The 19389-nt window shown below is 40.7% G+C and overlaps 1 protein-coding gene across 1 annotated transcript; it reads right to left on the reverse strand.

Annotated features, from left to right (window-relative positions):
* Window positions 1–8658: 8658 nt before the first annotated feature.
* LOC144237887 (olfactory receptor 7C1-like) lies at window positions 8659–9645 on the reverse strand. Its single transcript, XM_077771608.1, has one exon. It carries the CDS (start codon window positions 9619–9621, stop codon window positions 8659–8661), a length of 963 nt encoding a protein of 320 aa, XP_077627734.1. The 5' UTR covers window positions 9622–9645.
* Between the last annotated feature and the right edge of the window lie 9744 nt (window positions 9646–19389).

Below are 19389 nucleotides of genomic sequence, written 5' to 3' on the forward strand. Positions count from 1 at the left end.
AAAATAGGGCAGGGAGCATTATCTAAAATTATAATTTAATCCTATATATAAACATAAGTGGAGTCACACATCCTTGTGAGAAAAATATAAGTTGACGGCAAGAGAAATTCATGTTTCCACAGGACGGCAGAAGGATGATTGCCGGCTTAGAAAATAGATCTAATCACGAGAAGCATAAGGTAGTAAGGAATCACCGATGTGAAGTAAGGTGGCAACACATACAAAAAGCAGTTTATTACTACAAGGCACATAAAAAACAATGGGTGGGGGACAAAAGATGACTAATTGACATATCTGACAACTCAAAATTTATAAACTCTCGTACCACCCAACAAATATGTCTATGCGTGCAGACCAGAACTCAGTAGCAAATAGCCAACTTGGCTTAAAAATTTGCAATTATTCCTTTTGTTTCACGTTTTTAATTACATTCTAGTTGGTTTACATATAGTTTAATATTGGCTCTAGGAGTAGAATTATTCGCTTGCAAGAATGCAATCAAAAAGAAGAAGAAAAACAATTCAGCAAGGACAACAAACAAGCAAACAAAAACAAGAATAAGAATGCTCAGACCCCGGAATACAAGGCAAAGAAACTTTCCCCTTTAAGTTACGACCGAGCAAGTAATGGCTAATAAACCCACAAATATAATCCAACTCAAAGTAATGAAAAAAGTGCAAAGTAAAGCCCTCTAGCATATGCCTGTTTGTGTTTTAAATAAAAATTTTAGGTGGATACCTAATGTGAGAGAATATTCTGTGAAATGAATGTCTTCGTGCATACCTGCAGTTGCAAGGTAGTGGCTCCCTCCATTGGTCTGGATCTTTCTAATGGACTCAGACCATGCTCCAATATACCCCATCTTAAAAATGTTGTTTAAATTCCCTCACTGCACTGCACCCCCTCCATACTTAATAGTATATTTTCATATTTCCTTTTACTGCAAAACTCCTTGCAAGTGTTCAAACTTTCCTAGGAGAGAGTACCCCCTATTTTAGTCTCATCCAACTGGACTTTATTCACACCGTTTAATTGTCAACAATAATCTTTGCATTGCTATGTTCGATAGACATTTCTCTTTTGAACATATTAAATAAGTTGATTATAAATGAATGCGTTCACCACACCTATTTGGTTCCAGACTAGGTTGGTTAGGCTCTCAGGTGACCTCAGGTAAAAGCGTTCAGCTTCCATTCTTTGTGAACCTTTCCTGAAATACCTGCTGAGTTCTGAGACTCACCTGGCTGGGGTCTCGGAGAGGAAGGTCTCCATGTGGAAGTCTGAATTCCTCCCCGTTGGCTGATGATGGAGACCAAAGCTCTGTTCCCAGACAGCAGGAAGGAGTGAAGCATTGGTCTGGAAGCCAGACTTAGGAATCCAAATGCAAAAACCATGTCTCCTACAGCTTAAGGTGGAGCAGGAGCTCAGGGCCTGTAACTGAGGAGGTATTTATAGCTCCTTATGTTTGCTCTATCCATTCCTTACACTTGCTCATTAGACACATTTCCCATTATTACTCCCACCCCTGAGCACGTCTCCCTATGGGAACTTACGTGGACAGAATGGGATTTTTTTCCTGTAGATTCTCTGTTCTCAAGAGATCAGGTTAAAATTGAGGTGTATCCAATTTTTATTACTCTTCCTTGAACTTTCCTGGCTTCCAGAGCTGTAACGTTGAAACTTTTTACAGCCTTAAGTGAAAGTGTTTTCCAAATCTAAACCTCAGGAACCTGTTTTGACTATGTCCCTTGGTTCTCCAAAACACTGACTTGTGGTGGGAAGGCAACTCCTGAGAGCTCTAGAAAATTCCTTTTCCTTCTTCTACAAGCAAAGGTGTGTTTCTTTGCTATAAAGTCATGGGTACAGCAATCCTTGGCTTCATAATTATTTTGGCAAATCAATTAGGAGTTTGCATCTTTAATACTGGTTAAAAGTTGACATGTATAAAATATTTAGTAATTCAAGCTATATTTTAAAGCATAGTCATCAGGACAGTATGCTACTGGCACAAAAACAGACACATAGATCAATGGAACAGAATAGAAATCCCAGAAATGGACCCATAACTATATGCTCAACTAATCTTTGACCAAGCAGGGAAGAATATCCAATAGAAAAAATATGGTCTTTTCAACAATGCTTGCCGGAGGCCTGTTCCGGCCGGGTCCAGGGGTCCCTGAAGGATGGACGGTGTCGGTGGGGGAGGGGTGAGAGACGCCCAGAGAGTCTTTCTGGTCACCAGGCAGGCATCTCTGCTCTGACTGGGGCTCAACTTTATTTTATAATTGTTTTGGGGATGGCACAGAAGTGGCATTTGCTTTAGACAATGATTTCTGAGGACAAACTTCTTTGATATGTAACAATTTCTCAGAACATAGATTTGTAGAAGACTCATGCATAATCTTTATCAATAGTGATTGAGGTAGGTGATTTAGATGCTTATCTTATGGGGAAGGAAGGTATCTTTAGCACACAAGACAATGTTTTTAGCATAAAAAAGGTGAAGTTGGTTCTTTGTGAGCAGGGGTCAATAGCTTGTTTGCTTAAGGGGAAGTATTAAGAAAAACAGGTCTTTCAGGAAACACAATGTTCACTCCCAAAATCACAAAAGAAGTAGTTACTATAATAGGTCCCTTCACAGAGTGCAGTCAGCATATTCAAGGCCAGAATAAGTCACTCCTGAATACTGATCACAAGATGCCTTGGGGGNCAGGGAGCAATCAGCATATTCAGAGCCAGAATAAGTCACTCCAAATACTGGTAACAAATGCCTTGGGGGGCTGGTGCTCCAAGCAGAAACAATTGGGTGGGGGTGGATATCTGTCCTTAATTCTAAATTAGGCTCTTTGTCTCAGGGCCAGGCTCAATTGTAACTCTTGTGTTCTTAACCCCCTTTATTATCTAAGTCTTGGATCTCCAAGGCCCATAGGAAGAGGCTTTTGACAATCATCTACAGTGCTTTCATCTGAAATCTATTCTGAAAAGGCAGGAATATGCTTTTCCTTATGAGGAATCTGTGTGGGGAATATCGGTCTGATTTGGAATATTGTGAGGCCTGGTCAATACCAGCAGGCTTATTTCCAACATGAGCCAGTAGTAGCAGAAGAAGATACCAGTTTTCATTTCTCATGGCAGGAGCTGTGCAAACGCTGCCATTTCCTCGCTGTGACTGTCACCCAGTGAGGCTCGCATGGCTTCCAGCAAATGGTGTTGAAAAATTGGACAGCAACACGCAGAATGACACTGGACCCCTTTCTTACACCAAACACAAAAATAAATTCAAAACGTATCAAAGAGCTCAATGTGAGACCATCAGAGTAGTGGAGACCTCAGGCAGCAATCTCTTTCCCTGCGCCCGCAGCAACTTCTTATTAGACATGTTGCCTGGAGGCGAGGAAAACAACAGCAAATACAAACTATTGGGACCTCTTCAAGATAAAAAGCTTCTGCCCAGCAAAGGAAACAATCAACAAAATTAAAAGACTGCCTACAGAATGGGAGAAGATATTTGCAAATGACAAATCTGATATAAGATTAGTATCCAAAATCTATAAAGAACTTACCAAGCTCAACACTGAAAAAGTAATAATCCAGGGAAGAAATGGGCAGAAGACATGAATAGACACTTTTCCAAAAACATCCAGATGGCCAACAGACACATGAAAAGATGCTCAACATCACTCATCGTCAGAGAAACACAATCAAGGCCACAATAAGATGACACTTCACACCTGTCAGCGTGGCTAAATTTAACAATGCAGGAAACAACAGGTACTGGCCAGGATGTGGAGAAAGGGGAACCTTCTTACACTGTTAGTGGGAATGCAAACTGGTGCAGCCACTCTGGAAAACAGTATGGAGGTTCCTCAAAAAATTAAAAATAGAACTATCCTACAAGCCAGCAAATGCACTACTAGATATTTACCCAAAGGATAGAAAAGTAATGACTCAAAGGGGCACATGCACTCCAGTGTTTATAGCAGTGTTATCTACAATAGCCAAATAATGGCTCTCTAGCCCAAATGCCCGTTGACTGATGAAAAGAATATAGATGATGTGGTATATGTATCCAATGGAATATTACTCAGGCATAAAAAAAGACTTTAATCTTTCCATTGAAATGAGTGTCTGATGCTAAGCAAAAAAAAACAGAGAAAGATGAATGCCATATGATTTCATTCACATGTAGAATTTAAGAAATGAAACAGATGAACATAAGGGAAGGAAAAAAAAGGGAAGGAGGCAAACCATAAGAGATTCTCAACAATAGAGAACTAACTGAGGGTTGCTGGAGAAGAGGTGGGCAAGGGAGGGGTTAAATGAGTGATGGGTACTTAGGAGGGCACTTGCGGTGATGACCACTGGGTATTGTATGTAAGTGATGAACCATTAAACTCTACTCCTAAAATCATTACACTGCATATTAACTAACAAGAATTTAAATAAAAACTTGAAACATTTTTTAAAAAAGATCTTTTCAGGCACCGTGGGCTGAGCTTGGAATCGTGTATGTATTGTCTGATTTATTTCCGGCAAAAGTCATCCTATGAGGACCACGATATTAGGAGCCTCGTTCCACATTTGCAGAGATGTGACTCAGAAGAGTTGAGTGGTCACCCCAGAATTATGGGCTGGGTCTTTACGAACTGATATGTTTCTACTGGAATGCTGAGTTCTCATGATCTAGGTCAGTGGATCTCAGTTAGGGATGATTGTGCCTCCAAAGGATACTTGAAAACATCAGGAGAACGTTTTTTTTTTTTTTAATTTTTTTTTTTAATGTTTTATTTATTTCTAGGAGAGAGAGAGAGAGAGAGACAGCGTGAGCAGGGGAGGGTCAGAGAGAGAGGGAGTCACAGACTGAAACAGGCTCCAGGCTCTGAGCTGGCAGCCAGCCCAGAGCCCGACGCGGGGCTCGAACCCATGAACCGCGAGATCATGACCTGAGCGAAAGTCGGACGCTTAACCGACTAAGCCACCCAGGCGCCCCTAGGAGAATGTTTTGATCATCAGAGCTTAGGAAGCTCTGCTTTTAATTTGGCATGTCCAGGGTGGCCCAGAGATTCTGCCTTTGTAACTAGCTCCCAGTTGTTGACGTTGCACCTCTTGGTTTATAGGCAATCTTTGCATATTAAGGCTATAGTCCAGTGGTAGAGTCAAGTGTGAGTATTTTGGGGCTTTCTTCTTTAAGAATCCCCCTATCCAACTCAGGTCTGACCTTAGCCGGTCAAATGTGGGACTCAGTTGTTCAACCTCTTTATACACGAGTTTGAAGGTGTCTCTTTTTCCTCGTGACAGGAAATGAACCTCCCAAGCCTTTATTGCCTTATCTGTAAACTGGAGAAATTCCATCTAAGGATTTGGTGTGAGAATCCTTTTGGTTAGTAATGTTTTAAAAAATTAATGTTTATTTATTTTTGAGAGAGAGAGAGGGAAGAGCAGGGGAGGGGCAGAGGGAGACACAATCCAAAACAGGCTCCTGGCTCTGAGCTGTCATCACAGAGCCCAACGTGGGGCTCGAACCCACGAGCCATGAAATCATGACCTGAGCCAAAGTCGGATGCTTACCCCACTGAGCCACCAAGCGCCCTGAGAAGTTAGTAATTTTCTAGATCTCACTGGAAATTACCTGGCACAGAGCAGGGGCTCAATCCATAGGGGCTATTGTGACTTTCTAAGTTCCACATGGACTAAGTTGATGATGACACCAAAAAAAAAAAATCTCTAGGGACAGGAAGTGAGTCCAGAATTATTCTGCCTCAGGGACAGGTTTTTTTTTGGGGTGTGTGTGGGTGGGTTGGGAATGAAGTAGGTGTGGTTGGCAGCATCCTACACAATTGGAGAAGCCAGGTGCTCACTTAAACACTGTTACATTCATCCCTTGGTAAAGTCCCTGGCTGAGATCTCCAGGGGCACTAAGTGTGCTACCTTGGGATAGAGGTTATGTGGGTAAAGTAGAATTGTTTCTCTACTCTCAATGCATTCAATATTGAGTGTTTTTGCTCGAACTGTGGGCTCAAGTTTCTCCATCACACCCCTGGACTTCCATGAAGGTACTCTCAGCCATGAGGTACTGTCTTTTCTTGGGGGAAAGATGTGAGAAAACTCCAATTTCACCGTTGGGAGGATCTATTTTTTTTTTAATTAGGAAAATACATGTTTTCTAGAAGCTCTACTAACAAATTCAGCTCACATATGTGTGGACAAATTTGTGTCACATGGTATGTTCGGCAGATTAATGGCCTTCCAAAAATATCCACATCCCAATCCTCAAAAGCTGTGAAACTGTTGGGTTACAAGGGGAAAGGAGTTAAAGTGATAGAAGGAATTAAGTTTGCTCATCTCCTGATCTTACAATAGAGGGTATCTGGGGCTAACTGGATGAAGCCCTTCTTTTTTTTTTTTTTTTAATTTTTTTTTAAATTTATTTCTAGGAGAGAGAGAGAGACAGCGTGAGCAAGGGAGGGTCAGAGAGAGAGGGAGTCACAGACTGAAACAGGCTCCAGGCTCTGAGCTGGCAGTCAGCACAGAGCCCGACACTGGGCTCGAACCCATGAACCGCGAGATCATGACCTAAGCGAAAGTCGGACGCTTAACCGACTAAGCCACCCAGGCGCCCCTGGATGAAGCCCTTCTAATCACAAGGGTCCATGAATAGAAAAAGGAGGCAGCTTAAGGGTCCAAGAAATGAGAGATGGGAAAGACTCAGTCAACCACAGCTGCCATTGAAGATGGAGGGTGGAGCCATGGGACAAGGGATGTGGGCAGTCTCTAGAGACTGGAGAAGGCAAAAAAGTGGGTTGCCCCTTAGACTTTCTAGAAGGAATGCAGCTGTGAAGACATCTTGACTTCTATCCCAAGGAGACCCATTAGACTTCTGATCTCCAGAACTGTAAGATAATACCTCTGTGCTCTTTATACGCCGCTAAGTCTGCCATCACTGGTTACCACAGCAACAGCAAGCCAAAGCACATGATCACCCCTTTATTAATGTTTTGAGTATATTGCCACTCCTATCAAATCAATATCCTGCTACTAGGAAAAAGGGGAGAATCGATATTGGAAAGGCACAACATAGACTCTGTTCATGATTAAAATCTGCAATAAACTTCCATTTAACAAAACACTGTGAAATCATTTAAGCCTAAATTGAAATTGACAGAAGAATAAGAAAACATAAATCCTATAAAATAAAATCTGTCATATTATAAAGTGGAATAAAAAATCAATGAGGAAAGCAAGGCTTTTGAAATAAGAGGTGTTTGGACAAGTTGTTCTTAGTTAGAAGTGAAATAACATTAAATTTCTACCCTAAATGACAACCACTTGTTGGAATAAAGAGAGTGAACTTGTAGAAAAATTAAATGAACTTGTGGAAAAAATATAGCAGTGGACATCTAGAAGAAAGGTGAGGTTAATCCTCTGAGCTTAAACCAGATGGAAGAAAAAAGGAAAGAATTGAGAAGATAAGCGATGGATTCCAGTGCATTAAAATCTGTAGGTCCAACAATAAAGGAAACTTACAAACAAGTGTGAAACTAGGGAAAATATTGAGAAGCCATTGGATATTCCAAAGCCTAAAGTGTAGACCTATAAAAAGGTATTTTAAACCAATTAGAGTAAAAATACATAAGATGAGAAATGGTCTAAAGATGCAAACCAAAAATATAGAAAGAAAACACGCAAATAAATATACAGACATGAAAATGTGCTAAACTTTGTAATAGTCAAATGAAATGAAATTATAATATTAAGGAAACCTTAGTAAATCTCAGTGTAGGGTTTGGATTCAAAACTCCATCATTAGAACTGTAGCAGGCACTGGAGTTGCAAAGATAGGGAAGAGACTGTTCTGAAATTCAAGAACTCTGTATTGTGGACCAGCTGAGAAATTTAGTAAAGTTGATGTGACTGGAAGGGAAGTAGATCAGGAAAAGAAACATGGAGGGGATCCAATCTTTTGGTTCATGTTATTCATGTGACCTGAGAAAACATCTCTGTAAATGAGTTTTCAGGACACTTTCAAAATAGGCACACATTCCATCCCTCTGAGGACAGATATTAAATACATGAGATTTGATTTATTGTCTTTTAAGAAATTCTCAGATTCTGTCTCCCTCTCTCTCTGACCCTCCCCTGCTCTCGCTGTCTCTTTCTCTCAGAAATAAATTTTTAAAAACATTAAAAACATTTTTTTAAAAAAAAGGGCGTCTGGGTGGCTCAGTCGGTTAAGCGTCCGACTTCGGCGCAGGACATGATCTCACAGTTCGTGGGTTCGAGCCCCGCGTCAGGCTCTGTGCTGACAGCCAGCTCAGAGCCTGGAGCCTGTTTCAGATTCTGTGTCTCCCTCTCTCTCTGACCCTCCCCTGCTCATTCTATTTTTCTCTCTCTCAGAAATAAAAAAAAAATAAAAAAAAAAATCCAAACCATTACTGAATATAACTGAGAAAATATTAGGTTCTGTTCACACCAAGTTAAAATGACTGGTTACAATGTGAAAAGGGGAACCCAAGACAGAGCCTGAAGAAAAATTGAGAGGGCAGGGAAGACCCACAGGAAGACCTGTCCCTTAAAACAGGTACAACTGGGAAAAAAAACCAAAAATATTGGACGAAGCAAGCCAGGATTTCCAGGCCTCCATATTGTACGCCCAGTTACTCATGAGAGTCTTCCAGAGACCCCACTGCCGAGAGGTATCACCCTGCCAAGGAGTCTCCCCAGAGCCTTCTTCATGTCCCTGTTCCTCAGACTATAGATGAAGGGGTTCAGCATGGGCGTGACAATCGTGTACATCACCGAGGCCACCAGACTTGTCCTAGAGGATGAAGTCGCTGCAGAACTGAGGTAGACCCCAAGGCCTGTCCCATAGAACAAGGAGACCACCGAGAGGTGAGACCCACACGTGGAAAAGGCTTTGTACTTGCCAGTCGCTGAGGAAATGCTGAGTATGGAGGAAGCAATTTGATAGTAGGACAAAAGTATTCCATTGAAAGGAATCACGGCCAGAAGGCCAGTTGCAGAATACACCACCACATTATTGATGAAGGTGTCGGAACAGGCAAGCTTCAGGACTTCCGGAAGATCACAAAAGAAGTGTGGGATTTCCATGTGTGTGCAGAAGGACAGCCTCAAAAGGGTCAAGGTCTCGAGCAGGGAGCCCAGGATACTGAGGCACCAGGATCCCAATGCCAGCAGTCCACAGAACTGGCGGTTCATGATGACCATGTAGTGCAGGGGGTGGCAGATGGCCACAAAGCGGTCATAGGCCATCACGGTCAAGAGTAAATTGTCCAGGCATCCAAACACAATGAAAAAAAAAATCTGGCTGAGGCATCCTTCATATGTTATGACCTTGCTCTGAGTCTGGATGTTACACAGCATCTTCGGGACGGTGGTGGAGGTAAAACAGATGTCAGCAAAGGACAAGTTGGAGAGGAAGAAGTACATGGGCGTGTGGAGGAGGGAGTCAGAGCAGATGGCCAGGATGATGAGCAGGTTCCCAGTAAACGTGACCAAGTATATGGACAAGAACAGCCCAAAGAGCACAAACTGAATATCCGACTTTGCTGAAAATCCCGAGAGGAGAAATTCTGAAGCATGTGTTTGATTTCCTGATTCCATGTGGATGAAATCACTACCAAGAAAGAGAAAAAAAAAATCCACATTCAATTACCATCACACTGACAGCACAGAAATGTGACTGCCTTAGATTTCAGGCGAATGGATTGAGAAAGTACTGCCCCTTATGTAATGGCCTCCATTGGGGAATTTGAAATGCTTTCATCCTTCCTTTGCTGCCGCTCCTCTCTGGAAATGTAATACTAGTTCCAAAGCAGTTATGCCCCTTCATAACGTGGTTACTCAGAGTGCGGTCCATGGATCAGCACAGCGCAAGAGAGTGTTTGAATGCCGAGTCCCAGGCCGCGTTCACTCTTGCCAAATCAGAAGCTACACTGCAACAAGATGGCAGCATCTTGCCTGCTCATTCATGGCTGCGTAGTGTTGGTCTAGAACCTCTGTGGCTTCAGGTCCTTCAGCTTTAATCTCCTCACTTTTATTTTCCTCTACACCTCATGTCAAGCCTCCTTATTTAATATGCAGGCAAAAACAGGAGCTCAAATAATAGAGCTTTTTCTCTGCCATCTGTGTGGAGTTCACACTTTCATACCTTGGCCTTAACTATGCTAAACACTGTTTATGAATCCTGTATTTAGCTTTTCAATGTAAGTATCTATAAAAGGAATATGAGCATCGCATATGAGGCCAATGTTACATTTGGGTAATTTTTGTTTTTAAGGTTAAGATTCAGAGCTTTTATACACATACATATGTGCACATGCACTTTAAATAGAACCTACAAAATTCTCTCTCCAGATAAGTAAGCTAATTAATTAATTAAAATGTTTGAAAAAATGGGGCACTTGTGAGGCTCAGTCACTTAAGCAGCTGACTCTTGATTTTGGCTCAGATATGGTCACATTGTTCCTGAGTTTGAGCCCCATATTGGGCTCTACACTGGGCATTGAGCATATTTAGGATTCTCTGTCTCTCTCTGCCCCCTCCATTCACAGTCTCTCTCTCTCTCTCTCCCTCTCTCTCTCAGTAAATAAATAAATGATAAAATCTTTAAAAAGTGCTTACAAAATAATTCATGTCAGAGAAAATGATGGAGCAGAGAACTCCATAGGCCCAACACTTCATGAAAGCACTGAAAATACTGGAGAATACTGTCGGTATCAACTTTATCAGGAATCTAAAAAACAGTTGATGGTTTGAAACAAGGAAGTGAACCTTTGATTACTTATTAAATTCCCTTACTACATGCGTGAGTTCACAAGCACAGAGGGGTTCTTTCTCTTAGAAGGAGCACTTTCTTCAGCTTTGGCCTCCCTCCTGAAAGAGGGCCAAAGAAGCAATCCCAGAGGCCCTGAGCTGGAGTTTCCCCACACTCAGACGGAATGAGATAACCATAGGTTTGAGGCCCATTGAAATTCTGGTATCTTCCTTTGGAGATTTTGGGATATCCCCTAAATGCACCCTTCAACATCTAAGACAACCCCAAGATCATCGCCATGTCTCTCCTGTTTACCCAGTGAGGGAGGACCCAAAAAACGGAAATCATTTCAAGTGTGGGGGACAAAGAAAAATGACACGCATCCAGGATCTGATAATAATGTTTTTGGGTTACAGGCCGCAGGACGCAGAGGTTTGTCTTGTCAAATTCATATAAGATCAGTATGTGAAAATTACAACAGCTCCAGAAAATATTAGCTTGAATATCAAAGTAGGATCAGATGGTGACTTGTTCATTGGAGCCACAAAAATTAATGTTGATTCATCTAATCAAGATGGTACCATTAGTCTTAACGACTCAGGAATCTGAATAATCTTGTAACTCAGATGGGATGTGTACTTTTAACTCTGGTCAAGGCTTACTGATGATGCTTTTCCAGAAAGCTTTCATACTTGAGCCATGATTACAGCGTTCCTGTCTCACCTAACCTACCGTGTGGCTCTTACCATGTGTGATGCTTCTAGCCTATATTAGGAAACATTTCAAGAACCTAAATTGGCTGGAGACATTGCTCTTTCCATCACACAATGTGCCCTTCATGAGAATTCGGGAGATCACTGTCTTTTTGCCTTGGTATCAGGAAGGGTCACATTCTATCAACAAGTGTTTATTTTAATGTTATGGATACTATGAATCTTGTAATTAATCATTGTGCCAGAGATTGCCTATATACCATATCTTTTCTCTTTTCTGTTATTGGAACCTGATTCTATTTGGAGGTGGTCACGTGCTCAGCTAAGATGCTATATCTTCCACCTTCTCATTCGACCATGGATTGTTGGTGGAAGTATGAGAAGTTATTGAATGGGAATATTGGAATGCTCTTTAGAAGATTGTCCCTTTTCTATCTCCTCCTTGCCTAGAATTCACATCTGATCCCACAGCTGACATATCTTGGAAAACCACACACTACAGATGTGGAAGCAGAGATGGAATGAGCCCTTGTCCCTCATGTTAGCGTAAAGTCATCATGCCACTTCCTTGATGAGGGAGGCAAATATCCCTAATTGAATATGAACACTTTTTCTTCTTAGGTTTTCCATTTATACTGCCTAACAGCATAAACAAAGTCCTCTGTCTTCAATGGAATTCTCAGAGTCATATCAGGGGCCCAATTTTGGCACCCAGGGTAACATTTCATGGTAGATATTTCATTTACTCATGTAATTATTCATCTGGGTTTAGGTCTCCTTTCCTTCGGGCATGTTATTTCTCTTGTCATATACATTTAAGGCATTTTGTCTTAAGTATTGTGTAATTTCCTTAGAATTCTTTTATAATGTGTCATGTGAATGAGTAAATGAATAAGTAAATGGTGTTTTCAGATGGCATTGTGTCCTGGACATTTGATCCATCATATCTGTCTTCCATAAGCTAACTGTGACACCTCCTTACATTCTCTCTTGTGATGATGAAAAAGGATCCACAGAATAGAAGAAACATTTCCAAGGTCTATCAGGCGCTGGAGGGAAAGGGGAAATTCCAACTCACACCTGCCTGACTCCAAGCCAAGACCCTTCTCACTCTGCAGGGCTGCCTCGCACAGTCAGTGCTTCACAAATAAGAGGAAAGGCTAACTTTGGAATGAAGCAGAACCCAAGAGAGATGAACAGACATAAGGAAGGGTCAGTTCCTGCTGCAGAAGGAAAGGGACCCTGGAATGATGCTCTGCGAAGAGAAGCGAGAAGAATGGATCTGAGAAGGTATGAAGATCAAGAAGGATGTGGAATCATTGGTTAAGAAAGACATGGTTAAGAAAAGCTTTCCTGCCCTCCACACCACTTTTCTGGAGTACTTACTGGACTACCCTGGCTTTTCCAGATGCATCGCTCAATGGATTTGGCTCTACTGGTCCTTCCTTCCAAAGACAATTGATGAAGAAAGGGCAAGAAATAGGGGTCGGGCACTGGATCTTTGGAGTAGTTGGACGTCAGTGAGAGTCATGGTGAGGACGCTTTCAGCCTGTGGCTGATGAGCAGCAGATGAGCTCTGCAGAGGGGGATTCAGAGGCTGAATTCTCAGAGCCCCATATTACATAAATTCCCTTAGTGCTGCTGAATTCTCCAAGCAATTTAGCTTTCCAGAAGCCAAGGACCATAAATAAAGGAAAATTTTCTGCCACTTCAGTCCCCATGTGTACCCCTTTGGGAGCCGGGTGCATATTCCCTTTCCATCAGTGGATCCATCTTTCCTGGAATGGACCTCTCTCCCTCTCCCATGCATATAACCTCTCATGCAGGCTCATCAAAAAGACCACCTTGTGAGCCTCTGAGCTGCTGCGAGTGACAGGGTCTCCCTTGTCCAATTCAGAGATACCACTATGTTGCCTGACCACATCCATCCCAAATAAGATCTTCCCCCAAACTTCATCCTGACTTCTATTTTTTTTAAATTATTATTAGTTAAATTCTAGTTAGTTAACATACAGTATAGTCTTGGCTTCAGGAGTAGAACTCAGTGATTCATTGCTTGCATATGACATCCAGTGCTCATTCCAAAAAGTATCCTCAATGCCCATCACCCATTTAACCTCCCCTTAATCTTCCCACTCACCTCCCCTTTAGGCAACCCTCAGCTTGTTCTCTGCATTTAAGAATCTCTTCTGGTTTGCCTCTCTCTCTGTTTTTATCTTATTTTTCCTTTCTTTCCCCTATGTTCATCTGCTGTGTTTCTCAAATTCCACATAGCAGTGAAATCATATGATATCTTTCTCTGACTGATTTGTTTCACTTAGCATAATACAATGTAGTTCCATCCACGTTGCTGCAAATGACAGGATTACATTCTTTTTCATTGCCGAGTAGTATTCCATTGCGTATATATACCACACCTTTATCCATTCATCCGTAGATGAACATTTGGGCTCTTTCCATAATTTGGCTATTGCTGATAGAGCTGCTATAAGTATTGGAGCGCATGTGCCCCTGCGAATCAGCACTTTTGTATCCTTTGGATAAATATATAGTAATGCAATTGCTATGTCATAAGGTAGTTCTGTTTTTTGAGGAAGCTCCATCTTGTTTTCCAGAGTGGCTGCATAAGTACACATTCCCACCAACAGCGCATGAGGGTGCATTTTTCTCCACGTTCTCACCAAATGTTGTTTCTTGTGTTTTTTATTTTAGCTATTCTGACAGGTGTGGGGTAACATCTCACTGTGGTTTTGATTTGCATTTCCCTCATGAGGAGTGATGCCGGGTATCTTTTCATTTATCTGTGGCTATCTGGAAGCCTTCCTTAGAGAAATGTCTATTCATATCTTCTGCCCATTTTTTAATTGGAGTGTTTGGTATTTTGGAGTTGAGTTGTAGGAATTCTTTATGTATTTTAGATATTAACCCTTTATCAGATATATTTTTTGAAATATTTTCTCCCATTCACTAGGTTGCTTTATTTGTTTTATTGTTTCCTTTGCTATGTAAAAACTTTTAATTTTGACTTAGTCCCAATAGTTCGTTTTTTACTTTTGTTTCCCTAGCCTTAGGAGACTTACCTGGAAAATGTTGCGATAGCTGATGTCAGAGAAATGACCGCCTAAATCACATTTAGACATTTAATCCATTTTTTGCTTCTTTTTGTGTATGGTCTAAGAAAGTGGTCCCATTTCACTGTTTTACATGTAGCCCTCCAGTTTTCCCGGCACCATTTATTGAAAAGCCTTGTCTTTTCCCCATAGTCTCACCTCTTTTGTCATAGATTAATGACCATATGATCATGGGTTTATTTCTGGACTTTCTACTCTGTTCCATTGACCTATATGTCTATTTTTGCACCAATACTATACTGTATTGATTACGACAGCTTTTGAGTTTATCTTGTTTCTTTTTTAATTTTAATTTTATTATTTATTTATTTTTAACTTTTTAAAAAGTGTTTTATTTATTTTGAGGGAGATAAGGACAGTGTGAACAGGGGAGGGTCAGAGAGAGAGGGAGACACAGAATCCGAAACAGACTCCAGGCTCTGAGCTAGCTGTCAGCACATAGCCTGTCACAGGCCTTGAACCCACAAACCATGAGATCATGACCTGAGCTGAAGTTGAGTGCTTAACCGACTGAGCCACCCAGGCGCCCCTAATTTTTATTTATTTTTGAGAGAGACAGAGTATAAACAGGAGAGGGGCAGAGAGAGAGGGAGACACAGAGTCCAAAGCAGGCTTCAGGCTCTGAGCTGTTAGCACAGAGCCTGATGTGGGGCTTGAACCTATGAACCGTGAGATCATGACCTGAGCTGAAGTCAGATGCTCAACCAACTGAGCCACCCAGGTGCCCCTGGAGTTTATCTCGAAATCTGGTATTGTGATACCTCCAGCTCTGCTCTTCATACTCAGGATTACTTTGGCTACTCAAGGGCTTCCATGGTTCCATACAAACTTTAGTATCATTTTGTCTAGTTTTATGAAAACCCCCGTTGTATTTTGATAGAGACTGAACTGAATCTGTAGGTTGCTTTGAGTAATATGGACTTTTTCACAATAGTAATTCTTCCAAACTGTAGCATGGAATATCTTTCCATTTGTTCATGCTATCTTCAATTTCTTTCATCAGTGTTTTATAGTTTTTGGAGTATAGGTCTTTCACTTCTTTGGTTAAGTTTACTCCTAAGTATTTTATTCTTTTTGGTGCAATTGTAAATGGTGTTTTATAAATTTTTTTTATTTCAGCTACTTCATTGTTAGTGTATAGAAATGGTACTGATTACTGGGTAATGGTTTTGTATCTTGCACTTTAATGAACTCATTTATGACTTCTAGTAATAATTTGGTAGAGTTTTTGAGTTTTCTATTTCTTAATGTTTATTTATTTTTGAGAGAGACAGACAGACAGAGCATGAGCAGGGGATGGACAGTAAGAGAGAGCGAGACACAGAATCCAAAGCAGGCTCCAGACTCTGAGCTGTGAGCACAGAGCCCCACACCAGGCTCAGACTTATGAATCATGAGATCATGACCTAAGCAGAAGTCAGACGTTCAACCAACTGAGCCACCCAGGCACCCCTGAATTTTCTATGTATAGAATCATGCCATCTGCAAATAGTGACAGTTTAACTCCTTTACCAATATGGATGCCTTTTATTTCTTTTCTTGTCTGATTGCTAAGGCCAGGACTTCCAGTGCTATGTTGAATAAAAGTGTGAGAGTGGACATCTTTGTCTTGTTCCTGACATTAGGGAAAAAGCTCTCAGCTTTTCACCGTGAAGTATAATGTTAGCTATGGGTTTTTCATATATGGCCTTTATTATGTTGAAGTATGTTTCCCCTAACACCACTTCACTGAGAATTTTTATCATGAATGAATATTGAATTTTGTCAAATGGTTTTTCTGCATCTATCAAGATGACCATATGGTTTTTATCCTTCATTTTGTTGATGTGGTGTATGACGTTGACTGGTTTGCAAATATTGAAACATCCATGAAATAAATAGCATGTGATTATGGTGAATGATTCTTCTAATATATTGTTGTACGTAGTTTGCTGGTATTTTCTTGAGGAATTTGGCGTCTATCTTCATCAAGGATATTGGCCTGTAGTTTTCTTTTTTTGTGGTGTCTTTGTCTGGTTCTAGTACCAGGGTAATGCTAGCCTCATAGAATGTATTTGGAAGCTTTCCCTCCTCTTCTATTCTTTGGAAGAGTTTGAGGAGAATAGATATTAACTCTTCTTTAAATGCCTGGTAGAGTTCACCTGTGAATCCGTCTGATCTTGAACTTTAGTTTTGGGTAGGTTTTGATTACCAATTCAATTTTGTTACTGATAATTGGTCTGTTAAGATTTTCAATTTCTTCCCAGATCCATTTTGGAAGACTGTATGTTTCTAGGACTTAAGTCATTTCTGCTAAGTTATCCACTTTGTTGGCATATAATTTTTCATGGTTTTACCATTTTATTATTTCTCTAGTGTCAGTTACTTCCCTCTCATTTCTGATTTTATTTATTTGGGTTATTTCTCTTTTTTTCTTGATGAATGTGCCTAGGTTTTGTCAATTTTGTTTATTTTTTTCAAAGAACCAGCTCTTGGGTTCATTGACTTTGTTCCATTTATTTTTTTAGTCTCTATGTCATTTACTAATCTGATCTTTATTATTTCCTCTTTTCTATTCATGTAGGGTTTTTTTTTTCCTTTGGAAAAGAGTACATTGAATATAATATCAGTACCTGATAGTGACTTAAAGGAGGCATGTCAAATATGAATTGCCTTAACTTAATTTCACTGATCCTGTATCCACATAGACACTTTGCTTTCTTTCTAGTTAGAAGAGAGATCTTCCACACCTTTTAGGTGTGAATTAGGTACCAATGCTCTAGATCTTACCCTCAACAATGCTCTACTAGACTTTTTACATTTTTAACTATATCATTGAAATATTCTTATATACATTAAACTGTGCCTATTTAATATATATAGTATATATACATTTATATACAAATAGACATTTATTGTGGTTGTGAAAAATTACCATGCTGATGACTTATAACAAATAAATGTATGTTCTGGTAATTCTGGAAGTCAGAAGTGTGAAATAAGTCTCCCTGGGCTAAAAGCACTCTGCCTGCAGAGAAGAGTTCATTCTGGGGGCCTGGGGGACCTAAAACTGCCTATATTCTCTGGCTTACAGTCCCTCCCTTTATCTTCAAGCCAGCAACATAGCTTCTCAAAATCTCTCTGATTCTAACTCTTCTCCCTCCATTCTCCACATTTGGAGGCCCCTTGTGATCTATTGAGCCCACCTGGATAATCAGAACAAGTTTATCTTCAGGTCAGCTGACTAGCAATGTTAATACCATTTGCAACCTTAATTCTCCCTTGCCATGACACAAGACATATTCAAAGAGTCTGTAGACTAAGATGTGGAAATATTTGGGGGACCTTATTCTGACTACTAAAAGTCTTTTTTAGGGGTATATTTGAGGTCAACTCAGAGGCCCTCAGATTAAGGAATCAAACAGACTTTATTTCAGACTCTAGGGTGAGTCCTTAGACTTTTCTTTCAAAACCACATATGAAGAGGATCACATGGCTCATTTATTAAAATTAGTCCAAAGCATTTATAGTTTGGTAAAGTAAAACCTCAACTCAATTAATTCAATGTCAACTCAAGGTTAAGGTAAAGTGCAAGCTGGAAGGCAGGCAAGTTCATGAGAATGTGTAATACAAAACTGGGTTCACCAGACTTCTAATCTAATCTCCCAAGAACAGAGTATCAGCAGGAAACTTTTCCTTTCTGTCCACTCCATGGGCCCACAGGGAAATGACGTGCTCTGAGGTGGGAGTAACAATGGAAACAGTGACTAATGAGCAGACACAGGGAGCTGTAAATATCTCCTCCACTGCAGAACCTCAACATGTGAAACCTTGGATCGGCCAAGACATGGTTGCTGCTTTGGGGCTCCTAAGTCTAGGAGAAGAGGGACTAATGCTTCTCTCCTTCCTGCTGTGCTGTCTGGGAACAGAGCTTTGGTCTCCATGATCAACCATCTAAGGAGGAATTCGGACCTCCTCACGGAGACTTTCATCTTATAGTCTCCCTCCAGGTGAGTCTGAGAGCTCAGCAGGTATTTTAGGAAAGGTTCTAAGAAAATAGAACTTGAGAACTTTTACCTGAGGTCCCCTGAGACTAGATAGACTCATTTTTAATTAATTTATGTGACATGTTCAAAAGAGAAGCGTCCATTCGACTCAGCAATACAGTGATCATTGTTGACAATGAGTGGTGGGAACAGAAGTCCAGTTGGATGAAACTGAGGAAGGAATGGGGAGTAATAAGAGGTTCCAGTGAAATTAGAATATATGCAAGGAATTTTGCAGGTAAGGGGAGTAGGAAAACAGACTATTAGGCGTGGAGGCATGTGCCATGAGCTTTTTGAGACATGGTGTTTTTGAGCATGTTCTGTATTTATAGAAAGACCCAGAACCATGGAGGTCGCTATTCCCTTGCAACAACACTTCCTGAGACACGCATTTCTCAGCATCATCTCTTGCATTAAATATTCATATACAAAATTATATTTAATACGCAAAAGGGGGTTTGCTAACAAGCTTTCCTTTGCAGCACTTCACTACCAAGAGGTGTGGAAACCAGAAAGATATTTGTTCAAGGTAGAAGAAAAACCTCAGCCAATCTCTTCACCAACGGCAACCATTCATTTACTAACAAGAAGGAACTATTGTAAGTTTTTTACATACACTGACTAACGCTGTCTACCACCTTAAGAGGATGGACACTGCCACCCCCACGATTTGAGTAAGGATATTCACATTTGGAATGGATTCATTGTCTTTCCCAAGTTCAAATAGATTAATGGGATACATCTGA

This window comes from Crocuta crocuta, unplaced genomic scaffold (assembly GCF_008692635.1).
Source record: "Crocuta crocuta isolate KB4526 unplaced genomic scaffold, BGI_CrCroc_1.0 scaffold755, whole genome shotgun sequence".
NCBI classification, from domain to species: Eukaryota; Metazoa; Chordata; class Mammalia; order Carnivora; family Hyaenidae; genus Crocuta; species Crocuta crocuta.